The sequence below is a fragment of the Aricia agestis genome, chromosome 12 (assembly GCF_905147365.1).
Source record: "Aricia agestis chromosome 12, ilAriAges1.1, whole genome shotgun sequence".
Taxonomy (NCBI): Eukaryota; Metazoa; Arthropoda; class Insecta; order Lepidoptera; family Lycaenidae; genus Aricia; species Aricia agestis.
The window spans coordinates 3,746,235-3,766,199 of record NC_056417.1 but is presented as its reverse complement, the minus strand read 5'-3'; the positions used below and the strand labels follow the sequence as shown (position 1 = coordinate 3,766,199).

The window sequence follows — 19,965 nt, the reverse complement described above, 5'->3', positions numbered from 1 at the left end:
GAAGCAATCATAGATTCGTTTTCTTTAGAAACAATTATTTCAAAGCATCACTTCAAAACAATTTTATTTTTAAGTATTTAATTTCAAATTTTATTTTATATCATTTTCATTCCATTCATTTACATCATGATAGTTGATTTCTTAATATTAAGATTATAGTGTCATTTTTCCACTAATGATTTATACTACTTTTATTTAAATCTAACAAGTTCTAAAACTTAACAAATATACTAACTGCGCTTATTTAATTAAAAGCGTTATAGTTACTTAGCTGTTTACAAGATAGCTGGGCCATAGAGGGCTTCCTATGTTTTGCTCCATGAGTTAGCCTTCTATTATTTTTTTGCCTAACCTTACTAAGGCTATCGAATAAAACAACAAATAGTTACATCCAAGAACAGTTCCTTTAGCTTTGACGTTTAGAAGTCTGTTCCCATCATCATTGTGGCTGCCAACACACCTTTGCGGCTTTAATAATTAAATTAAAATTTAAAATACTAATTAAAAACCAAAAAAAGTACCCGCTAAATTTTAAACATAAACGGAAATTGCTGTTATTGGCACTATTGGCGCGCAATAGACTTTTTTTTTTCTAAAAGATCATAAAAGATCGTCAAAGATCTTCGACGTTCAGCCTTTGATTGTTATGGAGTCGCAACGGTGTCACCCTCACACGTCGCTACATCCTCATTCACTAGTCCAAAGCAGCATGTGAATGTTTTGTTTTCTTTTCTTTTTCCAAAAAACACAAACCGCACACGACGTAGATGGATATATATCCGAGGGAATGCCAGCAGTGGGAGAGAAACGCGAGGAGTTACCATAAACTCCCCGATCTAAAGTTCGATGCCATACCGGCGCCACTCTGTGGCACAGATTTGGTCCCTATTCAGGTATGACACTTATGACGCGCGCACCCCAGCACCCGGCTTTTATGTGCACCAGTGTTTAAATGTTTGCAGTGTGTTTTTTTTGTTAGTCGAGTTGATAGGCTCTACTTTCAATAGGTGCATGGTAAATTTTAATATCTCAATTAATTTAAGTAAAATATACTATTATAATAATTATTATGGTTTTTAATGTTATCTTTGATGCGATTGGTATTTTACTTTTTTAACATCAGTAATATAATAATCTCTGAGTGCAATTTTATTAATAATTATTAATAATTATAATTGATATGTAAAAATATTGTATATCGAAATATTTAAGTACTTTTATAGCATGGTAAAGCTCTAACAAAAGTAACATTGAGTGATTTTTTAACAAGTTTTTGGTAATGTAAATAATAAATATTCAACTTTTTTTAAAGATTTAGATATTATTAAACTCAGCGTGTATCTAATACGAGATAAAAAATTACAGATACGCCACCCACGAGGTAAATCCCTCGAGAGTCTAGAAGATCCGTCAGAGAGATCGTCGCACACGACATTCTCGCCCGAGGCCGGGTTCTACTACGGCGGGCAGTGGAGGCGCTCGTACGACGATGGGGACATCACTCCGACGAACGATAGCTCGTACGAGGGTGGCGGCACCCTGCCTCGCCCCAGGGGCCTGGTGCGGCCGCGACCAGTCGCGAAAATCCAGGCGACGCCCGCGTACAGGGACAAGTCGCCCGACTACACGTACGATGAAATCGCGTACTCCGCCCGACTGCAGCGCGTCGCGTACGGGGCGAGTCCCCACGTGGCCAGAAAACCACCACCCGAGCCGCCAAAGCGCCAGAGCTCGCAGTACGCGCCGTTCACGAGGTTCGGACAGACCACAGTGGAGATACATCCCGAGAAGAGTCTGCCGCTGAGTCTGCCGGCGTACCCCAGCTCGGACTCGCTGAGCGTGTCGCTGGACAGCACGGGGCTGCTGCCGCCGCCGCCCGCGCCGCCCTCCCCGCCACGAAGATACGACGACGACAAGCTAAGAACGGGTTCCGATTCTAGTTTTAAGGTACATAACATTTTAGAAGGTCAATTTTTATATTCACATATATATTTTTTGTAATGATTAATTAGTGTTTTTTCAAAATCAACAAGTCGTAACTTAAATATTTAACAGACTTAATTTGATATTATTATTATCAGGGCGAGCGAAGTGAGCCCTAGTATATCGCATAACCTGAACATTTTGTGCTACATGTTTTACGGAAAAACGCGACACGCCTATTGATTTGTGCTTTACCATAGTAATTTTCAATTATATGTAGTGTATGTGTTATCATCAGTCAGCCAAGGTGTGATGACGCGAGCCCTCACAAAGCTAGCTAGCTAGAATTTGTTGATATTTTAACATCTGTACGTCAAGAACTTAACTCACCTAACGATGTAAGTTGTAACCTATTTTTTCTTTATTTCCAGTCAAGTTCGAGTACAGAATCAGACAGCATTCCGTTCGCAAACGAGAACGCCGGCACCATCAAACAGAACCGAGGGCAGATCGCCGGCCGACCCCACACGGTCGACTATGGCCGCTCCGGCATAAACTTGTCCAGTCTGCCTCCTCGAGGCGATTTGAAGCAGCAGCACTCGCTTCCAGAACACAAAGACGAGACGAAAAGTTCTGAGCCCGTCGATGTCCTGAACGACATAGGGAATATGCTCGCGAATCTGACAGATGAATTAGACGCCATGCTAGAAGAAGAGAAACGCCAGGGTCTAAGCACTTCCTAAAATGACGCTAAAGTCGAATGGGTAGTCGACAATTTTCATCATAGACGTTGCGTCTTTTGGTGCGTAAGTGTGAAATGGTAGCTAGCACCAACCATCTGGTACTAGTTGGTTATTTGTAAATGTTCAACTTCTCGAATAAATTCGACACTGTTTAGAACGATATTTCAAATTCCAAAGATACTTAATAACATTTTATTAGTTTCGTTTCCGATATTATATAAATGAATCCACGTCCAATAGCCTATTGAAAATATAGCTATCCCGTTACTCAAGCCTCAAGAGCAATTATTTTTGCTAGGTATACCACAAATAAGTCTTAATATGTCGCCTGAAATAAGCAATAGGTATGAAAGTCGAGTTGGTGACTATAAGAAGTAAAAACTCTTTTACAAAATGACCATGTAACGTTTCAATTATATATTTTAGTGTGGGTTGTACTATTAGGTACATAATATTTTATTTTGTTGATCTTATATTTATTAGTTCCTTATTTAATTTTAAATTTACTTTTTGGGTAGTGTAAAATAAAATGTAGTCTGATCCAAAAACAGAAAAAGAATGGCTATTTTTGTAAATAAAGTTTACTTAAATTATGTCATAGATAAAATATATCCAGTAGCTAGATTTCCATGTACAATAAAATTGTAGATCGACTTTAGATGAGCTAGTTAGAATTTATACAGAACTTTAGCTCTAGATTACATAAGTTAGAGATAACATGTATGATAGCCCTCACATAAAGTAGTTATAGAACTTATAGACTTTGTATGTTAAACCTATAACATTACGTTATTAATATTATATTATGCGCATTATCCATTATTCTGTGTTTTCACAGAACGTACAAAGGGTTTCTTATTAGCTTTTCGCGTTGCGCAATACACATAGTCAATAACAATTATTGTAATAACACAGACTCCTCTTCAGTAAACGTGCTTTGTAACATTTAAATATTACAAACTGTTAGATAATTAATTTAAAAATAGTCCACAAAATGTGATATACAGTGGCCATTTAATATAACTTTTAATACATTTTGTATGCTCGAGACATCCGTATAATTATTATTTAATTTTGAATGACGAATCCAGGTTTTACGTGTCCATGATATACACGAGTTTAACAAATAAACTGCCTCTTGATAGACCTCAGTGGCAAAAGTTAATGGACATACATTTTTAATTTTATTGATGATATCGAGGATATATTATTATTTATTAGATGTCAAAGACTAATTTGATACCTACAATTACTATAGTGATTAATGTAGCGCACTATTAAATATTTTTAGCTTTGTACTGTACATAGAGATCAGTGTTTCTATACAACTTCCTTTGATACCTAACAATTTGTATTTAGAACTTTTCTAATTATTATGTTATTTGTTATCAAATAATTTATATTTCATTGAAAGGTTTCATAACATTATGGGATATACGCCACACGGTACCAAGTTTTACCTTACGACAAACTGATTACATTGCTTGGCGTGATTTGTGTCTGTTGGCTCCTTAGTGAAGTGTGAGAAGGCAACTACAACAAATTGTCATTTGACTTGTTTTTTTTTTTTTGTATGGAGTCGTCGTTAGCGCCATTTTAGGCCATGTTCATGAAGAGCCTTGAATTTACCGCCCTATATCCATGTCATCTTACACACTCGAAACAATGATGGCAGTGTGATGATATCACAATAAAAATATATTAACAAACAATCATAAACATAAATGAGTAACATAATGTTTGTGTTTGAGAACATAATATTATTATGATATTAGTTATTTATTATTAACTACTTATTTTGAGGTTTTAATGTAATTTTATGAAATAATTATGTCGTCACTGAAATATGCTAAAGCAAAGATAAGTAAATAGATTGTACGGAAATGTTTTGCAATTATTGTGTTTTAACTTTTAATGTATGTGTAACATCTAACTAGTCAAAATTTTATGTGGCGACGGTGTATCAAATAATTTCTATGACAACGTTTCATAACTGTAACTGGAAGCAGCTTATTTTCTTTTGTTTTTACTTATTTAATTTAAGTTTAAATCTAATTTGAATAAATATTTGTAATATCTAACTTGTTTTATTTGCCACATTTTAAAAATTATTATTATTATTTAGCGTTATATTAATTTAAAACAGAAGCATTGAACACAATTATATTACCATCATTAACCGTGGCCCGCGTAATTAAGGAATTTTACGGAAAACGTACATTTTCCCATAAAAAATAGCTTATGTCCCTACTCCCTTCACTTGGTCTACTCTATATATGTGCCAAATATTGCCATAAACATTGCTCCAGTAGTTCGTAATTTCTAATATTTCCCCCGTTTTTCCTACATTTTCCTGAGTTTCTTCGGTCGTATTAGTCTTAGCGTGATAATAATATACAGCCTTACTCGATAAATAAGCTATCTAAGGCTGGTTTTACAGTCACGCGTTTCGCAGCGCCGTTGGAGCGCGCGCGTTCGAAGCTGTAAGGCTGGTTTTATAGTTAAGGCTGGTTTTACAGTCACGCGTTTCGCAGCGCCGTTGGAGCGCGCGCGTTCGAAGCTGTAACAAACGTATGGACGAACGGCGCTGCTCAAGCGCGCGACTTTAAAACGCTACTACTACCCCCATACATCTTCGAACGCGCGGCGCTCCGACGGCGCTGCCGAAACGCGTGACTGTAAAACCAGCCTAAGCGTTTCGGCAGCGCCGTTGGAGCGCCGCGCGTTCGAAGATGTATGGGGGTAGTAGTTGCGTTTCTAAGTCGCGCGCTTGAGCAGCGCCGTTCGCCCGTACATCTTAGAACGCGCGCGCTCCAACGGCGCTGCCGAAACGCTTAAACGCTTAACTATAAAACCAGCCTAACAAACGTATGGACGAACGGCGCTGCTCAAGCGCGCGGACTTTAAAACGCAACTACTACCCCCATACATATCCGAGCGCGCGCGCTCCGACGGCGCTGCCGAAACGCGTGACTGTAAAACCAGCCTAACACTGAAATAAGTTTTTTAAATCGGACCTGTAGTTCCTGAGATTAACGCAACGCAAACATACTCTTCAGGTTTATAATATTATGTAGGTAATATGTATAATATATTTTTTAATTATCGCTTGACAAACTCGAGTCTCGATCTAAAAGACTATGAAAAGTTCCAATAACAGGGTCATTATAGGCTCATAAGTTATAACCATGGGACGATACATGGTATAATATGGTAGTAATGATGATGATGAATGTAATTTGCATAGTAGCATGTCACCACATATTTCCCTATAAATTTTGTGGAGTTCCCTCCATAACTTATGGATCCTTCATCAGATCACCACTTTTGTGAATATAATAAGTACCAAATTGGATGATACCCTATAAACCAAAAGAAAAAATTTGAAAATCGGTTAACAAACGGCGGAGTAATCGTTGAACATAAGAAAACGAACATAACACCTCCCCCATTTTGAAAGTCGGTTAAAATTTTAGCCTATGTGTTATTCTGATGTTTAAGCTATATTATTGTAAAGTTTCATTAAAATCCGTTTAGTAGTTTTTGCGTGAAAGAGTAACAAACATCCATACATCCAAACAAACTTTCGCCTTTATAATGTTAGTAGGATAGTAGGATTGATAGGTAACTAATAAATTAGGGAACTGCTATATTTTTATCGATGCTTATGCAAACTGTGTTAGTTGTGTGACGCTGATTATAATCTCACGATGACCTCTCGCTGACCGTCAGCGCTGATGATCCGAGAATCGAGATATATGATTTTTTTTTAATAAAGCGTAGTGGTCTGCGCTGATATTTCATACATTTTTTATGGAAATTTCCAACCAACCAATTCGAAGTAAAACCTACATCTTTCGAAATAAAACTTAACATTACCTATCTGAATTATTCTGTCCTAGATTGAAATAATAAAATACCATTTTGAAAATCCGCGCCTTATTTAATATCCTTACATTGGTAGAACTCGTTTCCGGAAAATCGTTTTTCTGACAGCTGACATTAAGTTTTTTTTTGTCTATGGCCGTAGATTAGATGTCTTGACAGTTGTCAGTTTGTGACTTTTGTAAACGATTTTGAGCTTTAGAGGCTGCGCTCGATCGATAACATTTATTACGAGATTTTGCTTTGCGAGGTCAGGTATTGATGGGTTGGTGTGGTGTCTCCAATTGAGAATACTAAGGCGTTGTAAATCGCGACCATGGAGGCTGGAGGTGCATACGGGGGTGGCAAGGCCGGAGGCGCCTTCGATCCTCAAGCCTTCGTCCAGAAACCTCAAGTAATAGTGCGAGCAGTGTGTTGGGTAAGCAGATAAAACGTTAAAGTATCTTAGATTTCTTATGTATCTTTCCAGAGTCCTAAATTTTTCTATTTCCCGTGAAAAGTATCAATATATTTAGGCCCTATAATCTTGTACCTGATTACCTCTATATTTTCAGTCGCAAAAACCTTTTAATTAAGTATACGATTTTTCATAGAATCGCCCATTCATTCAAATATTCAAGGCTAATTGTGTGGTTATATCTTCTTATAATATATAATTATTGACCTTGCAGGCAATGTATTCCCATTAGTAGCTATAATAGCTGTATCTATTTTTAAATAATAGTAATTTCTATGCCTACATCGTTAAATTATATAGCTCATTCATAAAATACCTATTTAGTATGTACTTTCCTATTAACACCTCCATTGTGGGTACCGCAGATACAATAGATTTTCAATTGTTATGCGGCAGCCGGCTGCCACTTGGGAATTGATGGGTTAAAGGCTTTTTGCAATCCTGAGAACACTATTGATTTTTTGCAATGTTTGTGTAGCAAATAGCAATTGTGTATTTTTCAGGAAGCTAGTATACTTATTGGAAAGGTATCCATAAAATTAAATTGAACTCATTGTAAATAACAGACCTAGGGTAATATTAATTATATTTAAATAAATAGACAATATCTCAAAAACAGATGACCTTCTACATTCCAAATATTATGTAGATGGATGTAAATATGTTATCTTTATGACCGCTATTAAGACATACATAAAATGCAAAAAGGATTTGTAACATAATCCAATTGTCACTTTGTAGACTCAGAATAATTTTATATTATTGTGTATTCAAAAAATGTATCACATGATCAGGCTAAGGAGGGCTCTATGCATGTGTGTTCTTTTCCAACTGCCTTCTCGATAATTTTCCTGCAGATTATTAAATCCTAATAATAATTTAAGAATAGGTAGCCTAACTTATAACTTAGAAGCCACTATCCAGGCTAATATCATACTTCAAAGTCTACTAAGACTAAGATAAAAGTCTACTAAGGCTAAGATAGTTACATGTTTAATGCTTCAACTCCCAAGCGGCTACAATAGATTTTAATCTTTTTGTGTCTGGTATTTCCACAATCGAAAGATTAAATGAAACTTGAATTTAAAAAAGACCTGTGCAAGGAGACAATTGAGAAGATATAATAAATCTTCTGTTTTCATATAGCTGTATCAACCCCTAAAATATTTAACAAAAACTCAGTTCCATATTGGGACTTGGACCATTACTGAAATTTAAAAAACTAAAACACCTATTTTAGTAGTAGCTCTAGGACTAGGTTATGTTAAGAATATGATGCAAAAATGTACCCAGGGTACATCATTGCTACATTGAAAGACCAAAATAAACACCGCATTTAAATTTCCTGACTACTGCTGAAACTTATGATACATCTATTGAAACGAAAGTCGCAGAAGCAACAACTTTAAGTTATTTCTTAAGTGTGTCAAGAATTTTATTGTTATAACTATAAATAGAGTTTTATCGTGTGACTTTTGTCGGCGAAATATAGTGTATTCATAATATTGAATGCCAATTTTTCTATATCGCAATTTTCTATGTTTCTGTATTTTTATAGCAAAAATATAAATATAATACTTATATGCTTCTGGGCTTCTCTGGATTTCTCGAAGGAATGCGTGACCTTTCGGAAAAACGCCTTCACATTTTGAAGGTTATTATTTATTAAGGTTCATAATACTGTCGATTGTCCCTAATATTATAATATTCCTTTCAAAGTATTTATTACTCAGATCATGTTTAACATAATTTATGCGATTATATTCGCCAATACTTTAAAATCGATATTCATCCGATGCATAGATCTTGTTAGACAATGATGATCAGTATGCATATTGCATAGTCCTAACTCCTAACCAAACTTGAAAACAAGTTTAACTGGGAAAACGCTCGGAAACGCGAGAGTCGAGCTTTGTGTATTTAAAACCACCTACACTGTAATACACCACGGCGACTTTAAATAAATCTACATTCTACACTACTACTAGATAAAATTATAAGTGGACTACTTTGATCACATATCCATATATACTTATAATATAATAAATATGTGATCGAAGGTGGACTAGCTTTAATTTTAAACTATAATACTTAGAGCAGCGGTAGGTAAGGTCCGCAGGCGGACCGCGAAAGGTCGAATCTCGGACCGCGAAATACTGTACTAATGTATTTTATACCAAGTATCAATTAATACATAGCTATGGTATACATATACTTTTCATTATTAAAACTAGCTATTTGACCGAGCTTTGCTCGGTATTCGATAAAACACGAATAAAATTACATTTTCCAAAAATGATTCCTAGCTAGATCGATTTGTCGCCTCCGAAAATTTTCCCACAGTATCCGGACCCCACCTAAAATTACTTGCCGACCCCTGACTCTAGCCTTATCACACTGGCGGTTTTGCGGACGGAGAGAGCCGCGAATTCGCCGCGATCAAACCGCCTACGATCTTACGATCTAGCCGCCGCCCACCCGTCCGCCCACAAACCTCTAGTGGAAGGAAGACGAACCTTTTTGTTTCAACTTGCTATTTGTCAAAAGAAACCTTAGTGAAGTCAGAAACGTGCTATAATATTTAAAAAAACAATATTTTTCTCTGTGAATCCGATGCATACCATCCCTGCGCTATTGTGATAAGGCACTTAGAGGAGTCCACACCGCCCTTTTTTCCATACAAACGTTGTCCCCTGTTTCCTCCCTGGATAATGCTAGTAGAGTTATAATTTTTTTCCTGAATATCTACGGCCACTAATACAATGTTCCTTTTTTTTCATATTTTAATTAATAATTAAGATATGAACGTTCAAAAACCCAAAAAAGTGGCCAGATTTTCCGCTGTGACATCCAGAAAACAGATTTGGCTAGATTATACAAAAAAACTAAAACATAGGAACACAGCGCAGGCCTTTCTTTAATATTTAATGAAAAAAAGTACTTAAATCGGTTAAGTTTTGGAGAAGGAATCAGGGGACAACGAATCGTTGATTTTCTGCAGTTGTCTCTATCGCGTTCTGTGGTATAGGCTGAGGTAAGGGAGACATCTATAGATATTACACGTACTTTTTTGTCCTTTCTCTAGCTCCTGGTGTATCCTCTTAAACATATAATTACTTACATAAAATTATGGTAATAATTCTACTTTGCTTCATAAGACATATTAACCACATTTTCAGCTATTCAGCGTTTTAGTGTCTAAACACACTAGGCCGAAGTTACGCGGCGTAAATTCCGCATGATTACGTCCACGCATACAAAATACGGACGGAACGCGACGGAATAGTGTGTCGGTAATTTAAAATACATTGTGGGCGTAATCATGCGGAATTGACGCCGCGTAACTTCGGCCTAATGTTTAGACACATATATCTGTGGGCTGTATAGTGTATTCTGCGCTAGCGTGATAAGACCCTGACATAAGTAGAATTAGGTGCTGTTTCACCACTTAAGCCCGGGATAGGATATCCACAACTTATCTGACACTCCATAGTCTATCTATCAGGTAAGTAAATCCTATCCGGCACTTATCAGTAAGTGGTGAAACAGGTCCTTAGAATAGAATAAATAGAATGGGATAGCCTATCCGGCGCTTATGTGTAAGCATGCAATTCATATAGTGATTCACTTAGATTAATGATTGGTCCCGCAGCGGCGCTCGCGCGCGGAGACCAATCATTAATCGAAGCGAATCACTTTTAAACTCCACTTTGCGTGCAATTCATATAGTGATTCGCTTACATCAATGATTGGTCTCGCGCGCGGTGACCAATCATTAATCGAAGCGAATCACTATAGTATATGTGAATTGCACGCAAAGTGGAGTTTAAAATTGAATCATATTATGATTCTCCAAATCGACTATTTTAGCCCCGCAGGTCCTTAGAATAGAATAGAATAAAGCCCTTACTGTAACTTATGATACTAATTAACTGCTTCATTTCCAGCTGTTTAGCGTGATTGTCATGGGCTGTATATCCGCTAAAGGCTGGTATATCAACAAGGAGAGCGGCCAGGAGCGTTGTGTGTACAACGACGACACCAACGCTTGCAACTACGGCGTTGGGATCTCGGTGATCGCCTTCGTGGCTGCCGTTGGCTTCATCGTTGGTGAATACTTATTTGAGCAGATGTCGTCCGTGAAGACAAGGAAGCATTATGTGCTGGCTGACATGGGATTCTCTGGTAAGTTGGATAAGAGGCTATTTTTTTTTTAACGGGCACTGGTTTTCGATTGGGCTGTTATTTTTTAAAATTTCTTATTGAATTTGTCGTTGTCTTGTGTTTTTTGTCCTACAGAGTTATGAAAAGCCCAAAACGTAACAGAAATATTATACGTGTATTGCGTTAATAACTGCAAAAAGTACTAACAATCTTAAAATATATAACCAATCAGTCTCCAACCTAAATACACAATATACTTATATTTTTCAGATTAAGTACCTAATATTCTAAAAATATTTTTTTCAATCACACATTTTTAGAATAAGTCGATTCCATTTCAATTTGTCGCTTTATCCCACCCACGAATATATATAAATGGAGTACGGTATTTAATTTGGTCCCTCTTGATCTCTGACATGTAAAAGTGGGGCGGCAGCTACCTGATATTAGGGTCATGGACGTATTAATTACTTATCGAAATAGGGTATAAATGAAGTTATAAATTTTATTAATTTATGAGATAGAGCTATGAATTAAATTCAAATTCACGAGTAAACGCTTTAGCATTCTTATATTCAGGTAATGGTAAAAAAACGATAATTGTCTATGGTCCACTGTCGTTCCATTTTTGAATCGTTTGAAAATGGAATCCCTTAAAATCCATCAGACAGTCATTACCGTTTTAATTGCTCAGGATAATGGCGCGCGTAAACTCTGACATTTGTTTTATTGTGGCTATTCCTCGTAAACTCACGGACTTTACAAACAAATAAAAGTGCTCTAAGTACAACGGACATAGGCTTTGTTTTGCTTACAAACGTAGACTTGTATTAAAAATTATAACCCTATAAATCAACAAAGTTATAAAATTGTTTTAACTACCCACGTTTCACATGACTTACTGAAGAGACAGAAAGAGTATGTCTGTCTGTCGGATACCTCTTCACGCTGAACCGATTTTCATGAAATTTGTTATGGAGATAGTTTGAGTTCCGAAAAAGGACATGGGATACTATTTTTATCCTGGAAACATGTACGGCACCCGCGCGATGAACTAATTTTGGCGCAACGGAGTTGTGGGCGTCATATAGTCAAGTATAAAATAGACTTGAAAGGGTGTGAAAGAACAAGGAAAACAAACATAGCATTAACATAAAGATAATCGATATTCAAAACCAATATACCAACTTCTAATACTTCTAAAGCCGCTATCCCCAACCCGCGGCCCGCGTGATGTTAAGCAATTTTGAAATTCACGCTCACTGGCAAAATAACGTAAAGTCTACGTGATAGTCGTTAAACTTTTTCCACTTTTAAATCATTAATTTTGAAGAATGTGACACCAAGACCAAAACATGTTTGTGGCCCGCATGAAAAAAAGGTTGGGAACCATTGTTCTAAAGCCATTAATGTACTATGTAGTATGTATGTGGAGGTATATTATTATCTTCAGTTTGTCCGCCTTATCTGAAACGGCCTTGGCATACTTTGTGTAACAAAAGGTTAATAATTCACTAACCAAGGATGTAAGGTATTGCATGTAATGGAGAAAAGCTTGGAAACTGATAGGTTTGTTTTGTTCGTCATTATTGACAACAGCTATTGTCTTTTTAAAAGTACAACCTCAGAGATTTATGAGTGATATTTAGTTCGTTGTTATACATATTCAGAAGTGTAGAAAATTTTGTTTGGCTTTCTTGATTTTTGTCAATTTCAATTATTTTTTTTATTAGTTTTTGCTTGCGCACGTTGGAACGGGGGCCCCGTTCCCCGGGGGCGGTTAATAATTGATACGGCATATACGGCGGTAGCTACACCTACTAATATATTCTGTGGCTAAACTCCTGTCTATATTACTACTTTTAAAAATAGAAACTACTAATTACTTTACTAATGAACTGATCATTAATTGCATCTGTGATCTTCTTCAAAAATTTATTTCGGTCTTATCCGATTTTCCACTTAAGCGGAGACGCAGTTATATTCTCCGAAGTTCGCTTGGCTCATCTTGGCGGTGGGCACTCCCGTGCCCCCAGTTTTGAGTTGAAAAATTTTTAGTGTGATCTAAGTACCTTAGTGCTTAAATACCATAGTTTCAACTTTCAGGTCACAGCAGCGCTACTCAAACTTTTTGAATCGGGGGTTGTTTTTAAATTGCGTAATTTAACGTTATTACTTGGTTGGGTTCCGATTCGAATTGGACAGTGCTACACCAATCTAAGTGTCTAAAGTTCTAAACACACCATGCCGAAGTTACGCGGCCGAAGTTCGGCCTGATTACGTCAGCAATGTCAAACGCATACAATACACGACGTAATTTCGGCATGGTGTGTCATCGGCAATTTAAAATACATTGCAGGCGTAATCATGCCGAACTTCGGCCGCGTTTTTTCGGCCTAGTGTGTTTAGACACTAACACTTGTTCTAAGTACACTAATCACGGTACTGTATTTTCCACTTTCCAGCGTTCTGGGCGTTCCTGTATTTCGTGGGATTCTGCTACCTGTCCAACGCGTGGGGCAAGACCGACAACCCGCCCATGGGCACCGCTAACAACATGCAGGGCGCCATCGCATTCTGTTTCTTCTCTATATTCGCTTGGGTGAGTGAAACAACACATACTCAATACATACTCAAACAATAAATAAATGTGTTTCTATCTCTAAACGTCACACTAAAACGTATACAAAGAATCCACGACAAAAGTCTTAAGCTTCTATCAAATCAAAATATTCTGCTCCCTGTCGTTTTTACCACTACCTTTACTTTCTTCGGCGCCCAGGGTGCTGGTAGTGTTAAAAAATTGGCCAAGTGCGAGTCGGACTCGCGCACGAAGGGTTCCGTACCATTATAGAGCAAAATTAGGCCAAATTTGTGTTTTTTGATTGGAGCCCTTCTTAATTTTTTATTTAATATTAATATTATTATTAAATATTAAGGTACACATAAAACTAAGGATTGTGTAAAAAATTCAAGTACCTATTATTCGTAAGTTTTCCGTCGCTCAGCGTGCTATGGAGCGCGCTATGCTCGGAGTTTCTTTGGCGGATAAGCTTCGAAATGAAACAATTCGTCAAAGAACTAAAGTCACCGACATAGTGCAGAGAATCAGTACGCTGAAGTGGAACTGGGCTGGTCACGTAGCTCGAAGAACAGACGATCGCTGGATTAAACTTACTCTGGAATGGAGACCAAGGCTGGGAAATCGGGGTGTAGGTCGACCTCCAACTAGGTGGGACGACGATCTCCGCTTAGTTGCAGGCCCATGTTGGATGCGAGTAGCAGGAGATCGGTCATCTTGGCGTTCATTGAGAGAGGCCTATGTCCAGCAGTGGACGACTATAGGCTGATATGATGATGATGATGATGACCTATTATTGGTATAGACCAAAAGAGGCCAAAAAATCACGTTTGTTGTATGGGAGCCCCCTTAAATATAAATTTTATTTTGTTTTTAGTATTTGTTATTAAAGCGGCAACACACCATCTGTGGAAATTTCAACTCTCTAGCTATTACCGTTCTTGAGTTACAGCCTGGAGACATACAGACGGACGGACAACGAAGTCTTAGTAATAGGGTCCCGCTTTTACTACTTGGGTACGGAACCCTAAAAAAGGTGGCGCCTCTTTTGTTTGCGTTCGGCGCCCAGCGTTTCCCTTCCCCCCCCCCCCCCCCCCAACGCTGCTACTGTCTGCTCCTATTCCTAAATCATATTGAACACATTCCAGGTGGCGTGCGCGTTCTTCGCTTTCCAGCGCTACCGCGTCGGCGCAGACGCGGCCTTCGCCCCCGCATACGAGGTGGAGGGCGGCGCGGGGAGCCCCGGCGCCTTTCCCGCGTACCCCGGCGCGCCCGACCCCCAGCCCGCCTACAGCGACCCGCCCTTCTCGCAGCAGCACGCCGGTGAGTGTGTGTGTGTGGGGGGGGGGGGGGGGGGGGGGTGATATACTTTCAATGTGTTCCAAGTCCCGACACCGGTGTCCGATCCTTTAATGTCATGATGCATTGTATCGACAAATTGGCTCTCAATTTTTTTCTCTCTCTCACGGTTGTAAAATGGCAGCCATTTTAGTTTTACTCAGGCTTTCACACTAATCTGACTATGAAGATAAAAAAGGTCTCATTTGATAGCTAAACTTGTGAACTAGGCTTACACAATAAGTTATGAATTTTGTGGAATAAAACATAGAAGTTATAAAGATTTTCTTATGAAGTATTGTTTAGATTAGCATGAGAGCCAGAAAATTTATTTTTTCAAAAGTTAGAGAAAAAAATTTTGAGAGGCAATTTGTCAATAAAATATGCCTACATTATAGGATCGGACACCGGTGTTGGGACACACTGTGTATACTGTGACTGACCTAATAAATAACTAAGCGTTGTATGTTGTGTTAGTGAGTGTGGTACCCGAAAGCCTAAGGCCGGCCATAGACGGACCTTTTTTTAAATTTAATTTCATTTAGTAGCCTCTTAGCTAAATGAAATTATAATATTATCACCCCGATGCCTCTATACAACGCTTTTAGCCCTGCAGCGCCCACAAGTGGGCGTTATCACTTATCACCCACTTGGGAAAGCCTGTTCTAGCTGTTATCAAGTAAAATTTCAATATTTTATTTCATTTTTTTCAGGCAACATCGACTACTCTGCCCCAACGTATTAAGTCGGAGCGGCTGCTATTACTATTTACTATTATTTGCGAACAGTAAGCATATACAATGAATGGCTTAAATATATAATACCATAATTTGTCACGATGCAACCACAAGTATTATGAAGCCTAATGACACTGCTACTTAAATGTTTTTCGTCCATTTATTTTTAGGTTTATTTTATTTAAGCGCTTACCACACGTAAAGTTCGGACCACAGAAAAGATTTGCCGTTCGAACCCTCGCTCCAAATATTTGATTTTCCCTACATGTGGGATCGGCAATATAAAGGATAATTTGTAGAAGTACCGTTTATACTTCTACAAATTATCCTTTAGACTATTTGCGTTTAAAAAAGAGTGAAGTGATGATGCTGAAAACGTAGTTATATTTCCTGGCAGGGTGATTACGTATCTTACGACAAGTAAGCAACAGGCATTTGACAGCATATATTGTGCATTATCAGCTGTCAAATAGCTGTTGGTTAGTAAGATACGACCCAGCAAGCTATTGGATCGGATGCGTCTTTGGTCAGTTTTGACATAATTACACGGATTATCTCACCACACAGTAAACAGTGCCGAATTTATATTTTTTATGAGAGTGGGTCACTTTATTTCTGCCGCCCTAAGTTCGAAATCTGTACGGCCTCTATAGACGCTACCGCCCCTAGGCCGTGGTCTATAACGGTCTATTTATAAGGGGGCTGACAGTTTGGAATGCAGTCTGATACGCAGTCCGAACTTTACGTGTGCACGGTATTGACACAAAGCGTTAAACATGATAGTACCTGCTTTACACAGACAATATCAAATATATTTGATGTAAATATGGAAAAGCTGAACAGTTTTTGTGATTATTTTGATTGTGATAAACATAATATATTGTTTATTTTGTGCCATTTTCTATCTAATTTTACTAGAATGGCCTGTCATAGATCTTTATTTTAAGAAATGTTTTATTTTTAAATTTAAATAATTTTATTTATGAGCATTATTATATGTACTTTAAGTATGAACGCAAAATTTGCCCACGTTTCTGAATCATAGGCACATTTTCTTTGTTTTTCTACGGACAGAAAATATGATGGGCAAAGTTTGCAGCTGTGATTTGTTTTTAATTTTGCTGTTATTAATAAACAATTATTGTTTCCGCTTCCAAATATTATCTAGTATTCAGTATTAATGTAAGCTTCTCCAAAGCATAGTATTTTTTTAAATATATGTAATCTTCTAACTTAATGCTAAGTATATTGAATGTTATTACTCTTTAATATTGAGCTTTCTGTTCTGATGCTTAAGGTCTAAAGTCGAGTACAAAGATGAGTAATAGCATTTTATCTATGTAGTAAATATTGTTGCTTTATGTTTATGACAATTAATATTTATATTAATTAAAAAGGCATTAATTACCAAAGATAGATCTTTACTTAAGTTTTATTTGTATGTAGTTAATTTTTAAAAGTATTTTCTAGAAATACTTAATACATTCATTTTGATCATACATGGCGCTTTTTAATCTAATAGTTCTAAGAATGTGTTGATAAACAATTTTGTTCCACATTCCAAAAACAGTAAGCGCAGAAAGCTGATCTCATCTAATCACCCAAAGATGTTACTTAAAACACGAATCTCGCGTTTTATAAAGAATTTCCATCTAAGCATAACTATTAATTGTCATAATAGTGTTTATATATAAGCGGTAGATATTCTCACTTATATAGCTTGCACTGTTATTTGTAAAGAAATCGTAGCAATAATTCTGTGTAGTGTTTCTCATTTAAATTAGTAGGGCTTCGCTTCGGTTTTCTTTAAATGGGAAACTATACATTAGTTACCATATCAGTCGTGTAAGAAGGGCATAAGAGATTTTAAATATTTTTGAACTTAGAAAAATATTGATCATAGACAATTTTTTTCTTTTTATTAAAATTTACTTCATGCAAAACCCCAAAATGATTTGGGCTTTAAGATTGTGTAAATTACGATTTAAGAAAGAATGTAATATTAATATTAATTTTATCAATAATTTTTATTTAATTTGTAATGTATAAGACATATCGTATTTATTTTATGCCCAAAATCTACATGATTGATAAATGTAGTTTTATGATTACGCTGAGTGTAAATGTACTTCTTGTAGATTCTATTTAAACGTAGCCATTATACTAGATCTGTTCTGATAATAAATGATAAATACTATGAAAATTACCCAAAAAAAATAATTGTAATAAGTGTTGATTAATGATTTGTTCAGTGTTGGTGAATTAATGTTATAATGTATAGTAAATATAAAATAATTAAGTAAATATTCCGATACAAATTCAATAATGTAATAAAATCAGATATCCATTAAAAAATAATAACATTGGTCTGTTTTTGATGTCACTAAATTACACTCGTCATCATAATATCTCTTTCTTTATTTATGAAGTTAGTAGGGACAGAGTTATGTATTTAAAGATCATTTGACATTTTACTGACCCTTGACCTACGAATAATAAAAAGTAAAAACTAAGGAAATGTAACTCCCATACTTGTATTCGGGTCACATTTTGTAGACTTGTGGACAAATTTTTTGACACAACTACTCTTCGTTAGTTTTTATTATTCGTAGCCCTTTGCTTATAAAACTAATTACATAGTAGTCTTAATGGGCCCCGAAGACGATCAAACGGTTTGATTCAAACCTTACGTGTTTGATGCAACCGTTTGATGTCGGTTTGAATGGTTTGTCAAACGACACTGCGCAGTTTTATTCAATACGCGCTGCTGAGTACACGTCTTGTGATGCAGAAGATGCTCTAGAGTCTAGATTCTAGAACGAGGATCGCGATTTTCTTTTCTTATGTTTATAACGTTAATGTCCTGCGTCAGAAGAGAAAAAAAAAGAAAGCGACTTTGGTCCAAATTAATAATATGGCCTATCGACTAAGATAATATCGTTTTACCCACGAACATCTACAGAAAGTGCTAGAAACTACAGCTTCTTTTTTTTTCTTTCATAATCCAGCACTAAACTAAGCGGGTTTGATCAAACCTTCAAACGCGTCGGAACACGATCAAACGGCGCGTCAAACACAACGAAAATATGAAATTTCATCAAACAAGCTTCAAACACGTAAATGTTTGACAAACCGTTCAAACTAGCTTTGTAAACGATCAAATCGGTTTGAGTCAAACCAAAATTTACGTGTTTGAGTCAAACCGTTTGATCGTCTTCGGGGCCCTTTATACAATGTATGTAACTTTTTGTGTCAAGTGACTTTACAATGTGTCAGCCAAAGATAGCAACATCGTATTGTTATCTGCTGGGTTCATATTTTTATTAGTTATAGGGCGAGATTAATAAAGTTTTAGGCCCAGTTTCACCATCGACTGTTAAAGTTAATGCTAGAATTAGTATCATGTTTCCGCGTTAATTTTTCATATGAATGAATGTGAAGACTTGACATTTTAACAAGCTGTTAACGCTTACAGCTAAACGTTGGTGAAATTTGGCCTTTCATTTTGGAGTAGTAAACTAATATTAAGTTTGTCGGATCTCACAAGTGTTAAAATTGAAAATTCTTGTTATTTTTTTTAAACTTTCGCCACCAAATGTCACTTTATGAGGTTTGAAAAATATAAAAACATCGACTAATATAATTATATTGTGTGGTTAAATTCATGCACATTTTTTTATTTCTATTCGGACACTATTAGAAGCACGTATTGTATTCCTTCTCATTAAATTCAATGGAGATATTTTGTCATACCAAAATACACATAGTTTGTATCAAGTATTTAAAATGCTACTTGTTGATGTATGAATGTAAACTGTTGAAATGTGTTTATTCTACAGAATATAATTATTACATTAGTAGAGACAGAGACCATTACTCTATGGTAGAGATAAGTACACAGAATTTGACGTGTAAGTTACAAACCGTACTATACCAAAAACTTTATTTACGTTAACAAAAATACATAAATTTTTTATATGTATTGATTTAAAACTAAATAAATTGGAGGGTTTCATGAAAAAATCTTGTCAACGCATTAGGCTGTGTAGTCATTATTATTTTATTTATTTATTATATTTTATTATACAGATACAAGCTGCATTAAAAAAATTAAACAAGCAAGGCGCAATTAATGTA

General features: G+C 36.4%; 2 protein-coding genes across 8 annotated transcripts in view; both read left to right on the top strand.

The window, feature by feature from the left end:
• Positions 1 to 4,539, top strand: part of LOC121732253 (caskin-2) — a 262,402-nt gene extending 257,863 nt beyond the window's left edge. For 5 of the 6 annotated variants that reach the window (XM_042122076.1, XM_042122074.1, XM_042122072.1 and 2 more), the window contains 3 exons: positions 768 to 893; positions 1,366 to 1,947; positions 2,355 to 4,539. In XM_042122076.1, coding sequence (XP_041978010.1) covers positions 768 to 893; positions 1,366 to 1,947; positions 2,355 to 2,666 — 1,020 coding nt within the window. In that variant the 3' untranslated portion in view covers positions 2,667 to 4,539. The remainder of the gene's footprint in view (positions 1 to 767; positions 894 to 1,365; positions 1,948 to 2,354) is intronic. The other variant, XM_042122073.1, reaches the window with a different exon arrangement.
• Positions 4,540 to 6,721: 2,182 nt separating this feature from the next.
• LOC121732484 (synaptogyrin) lies at positions 6,722 to 18,361 on the top strand. Of its 2 annotated transcripts, XR_006036386.1 has the most exons (6): positions 6,722 to 6,969; positions 10,956 to 11,193; positions 13,638 to 13,774; positions 14,902 to 15,076; positions 15,805 to 16,129; positions 16,403 to 16,420. XR_006036386.1 is itself a non-coding variant. In XM_042122374.1 (5 exons), the coding sequence occupies exons 1-5, from the start codon at positions 6,868 to 6,870 to the stop codon at positions 15,834 to 15,836; spliced, it is 684 nt and encodes a 227-aa protein (XP_041978308.1). In that variant the 5' UTR covers positions 6,722 to 6,867; the 3' UTR covers positions 15,837 to 18,361. The 2 variants fall into 2 exon arrangements, 1 of the variants encoding a protein (XP_041978308.1); XM_042122374.1 differs by having other exon boundaries at positions 15,805 to 18,361.
• Positions 18,362 to 19,965: the final 1,604 nt, after the last annotated feature.

What these genes read in the sequence shown, in the direction of transcription:
- LOC121732484 (XM_042122374.1), top strand. Translation starts at nt 6,868, where the DNA reads ATGGAGGCTGGAGGTGCATACGGGGGTGGCAAGGCCGGAGGCGCCTTC. An exon ending in GGCTGACATGGGATTCTCTG is followed by an intron (nt 11,194 to 13,637) that starts GTAAGTTGGATA and finishes TCCACTTTCCAG; the next exon opens with CGTTCTGGGCGTTCCTGTAT. An exon ending in CTTCTCGCAGCAGCACGCCG is followed by an intron (nt 15,077 to 15,804) that starts GTGAGTGTGTGT and finishes CATTTTTTTCAG; the next exon opens with GCAACATCGACTACTCTGCC.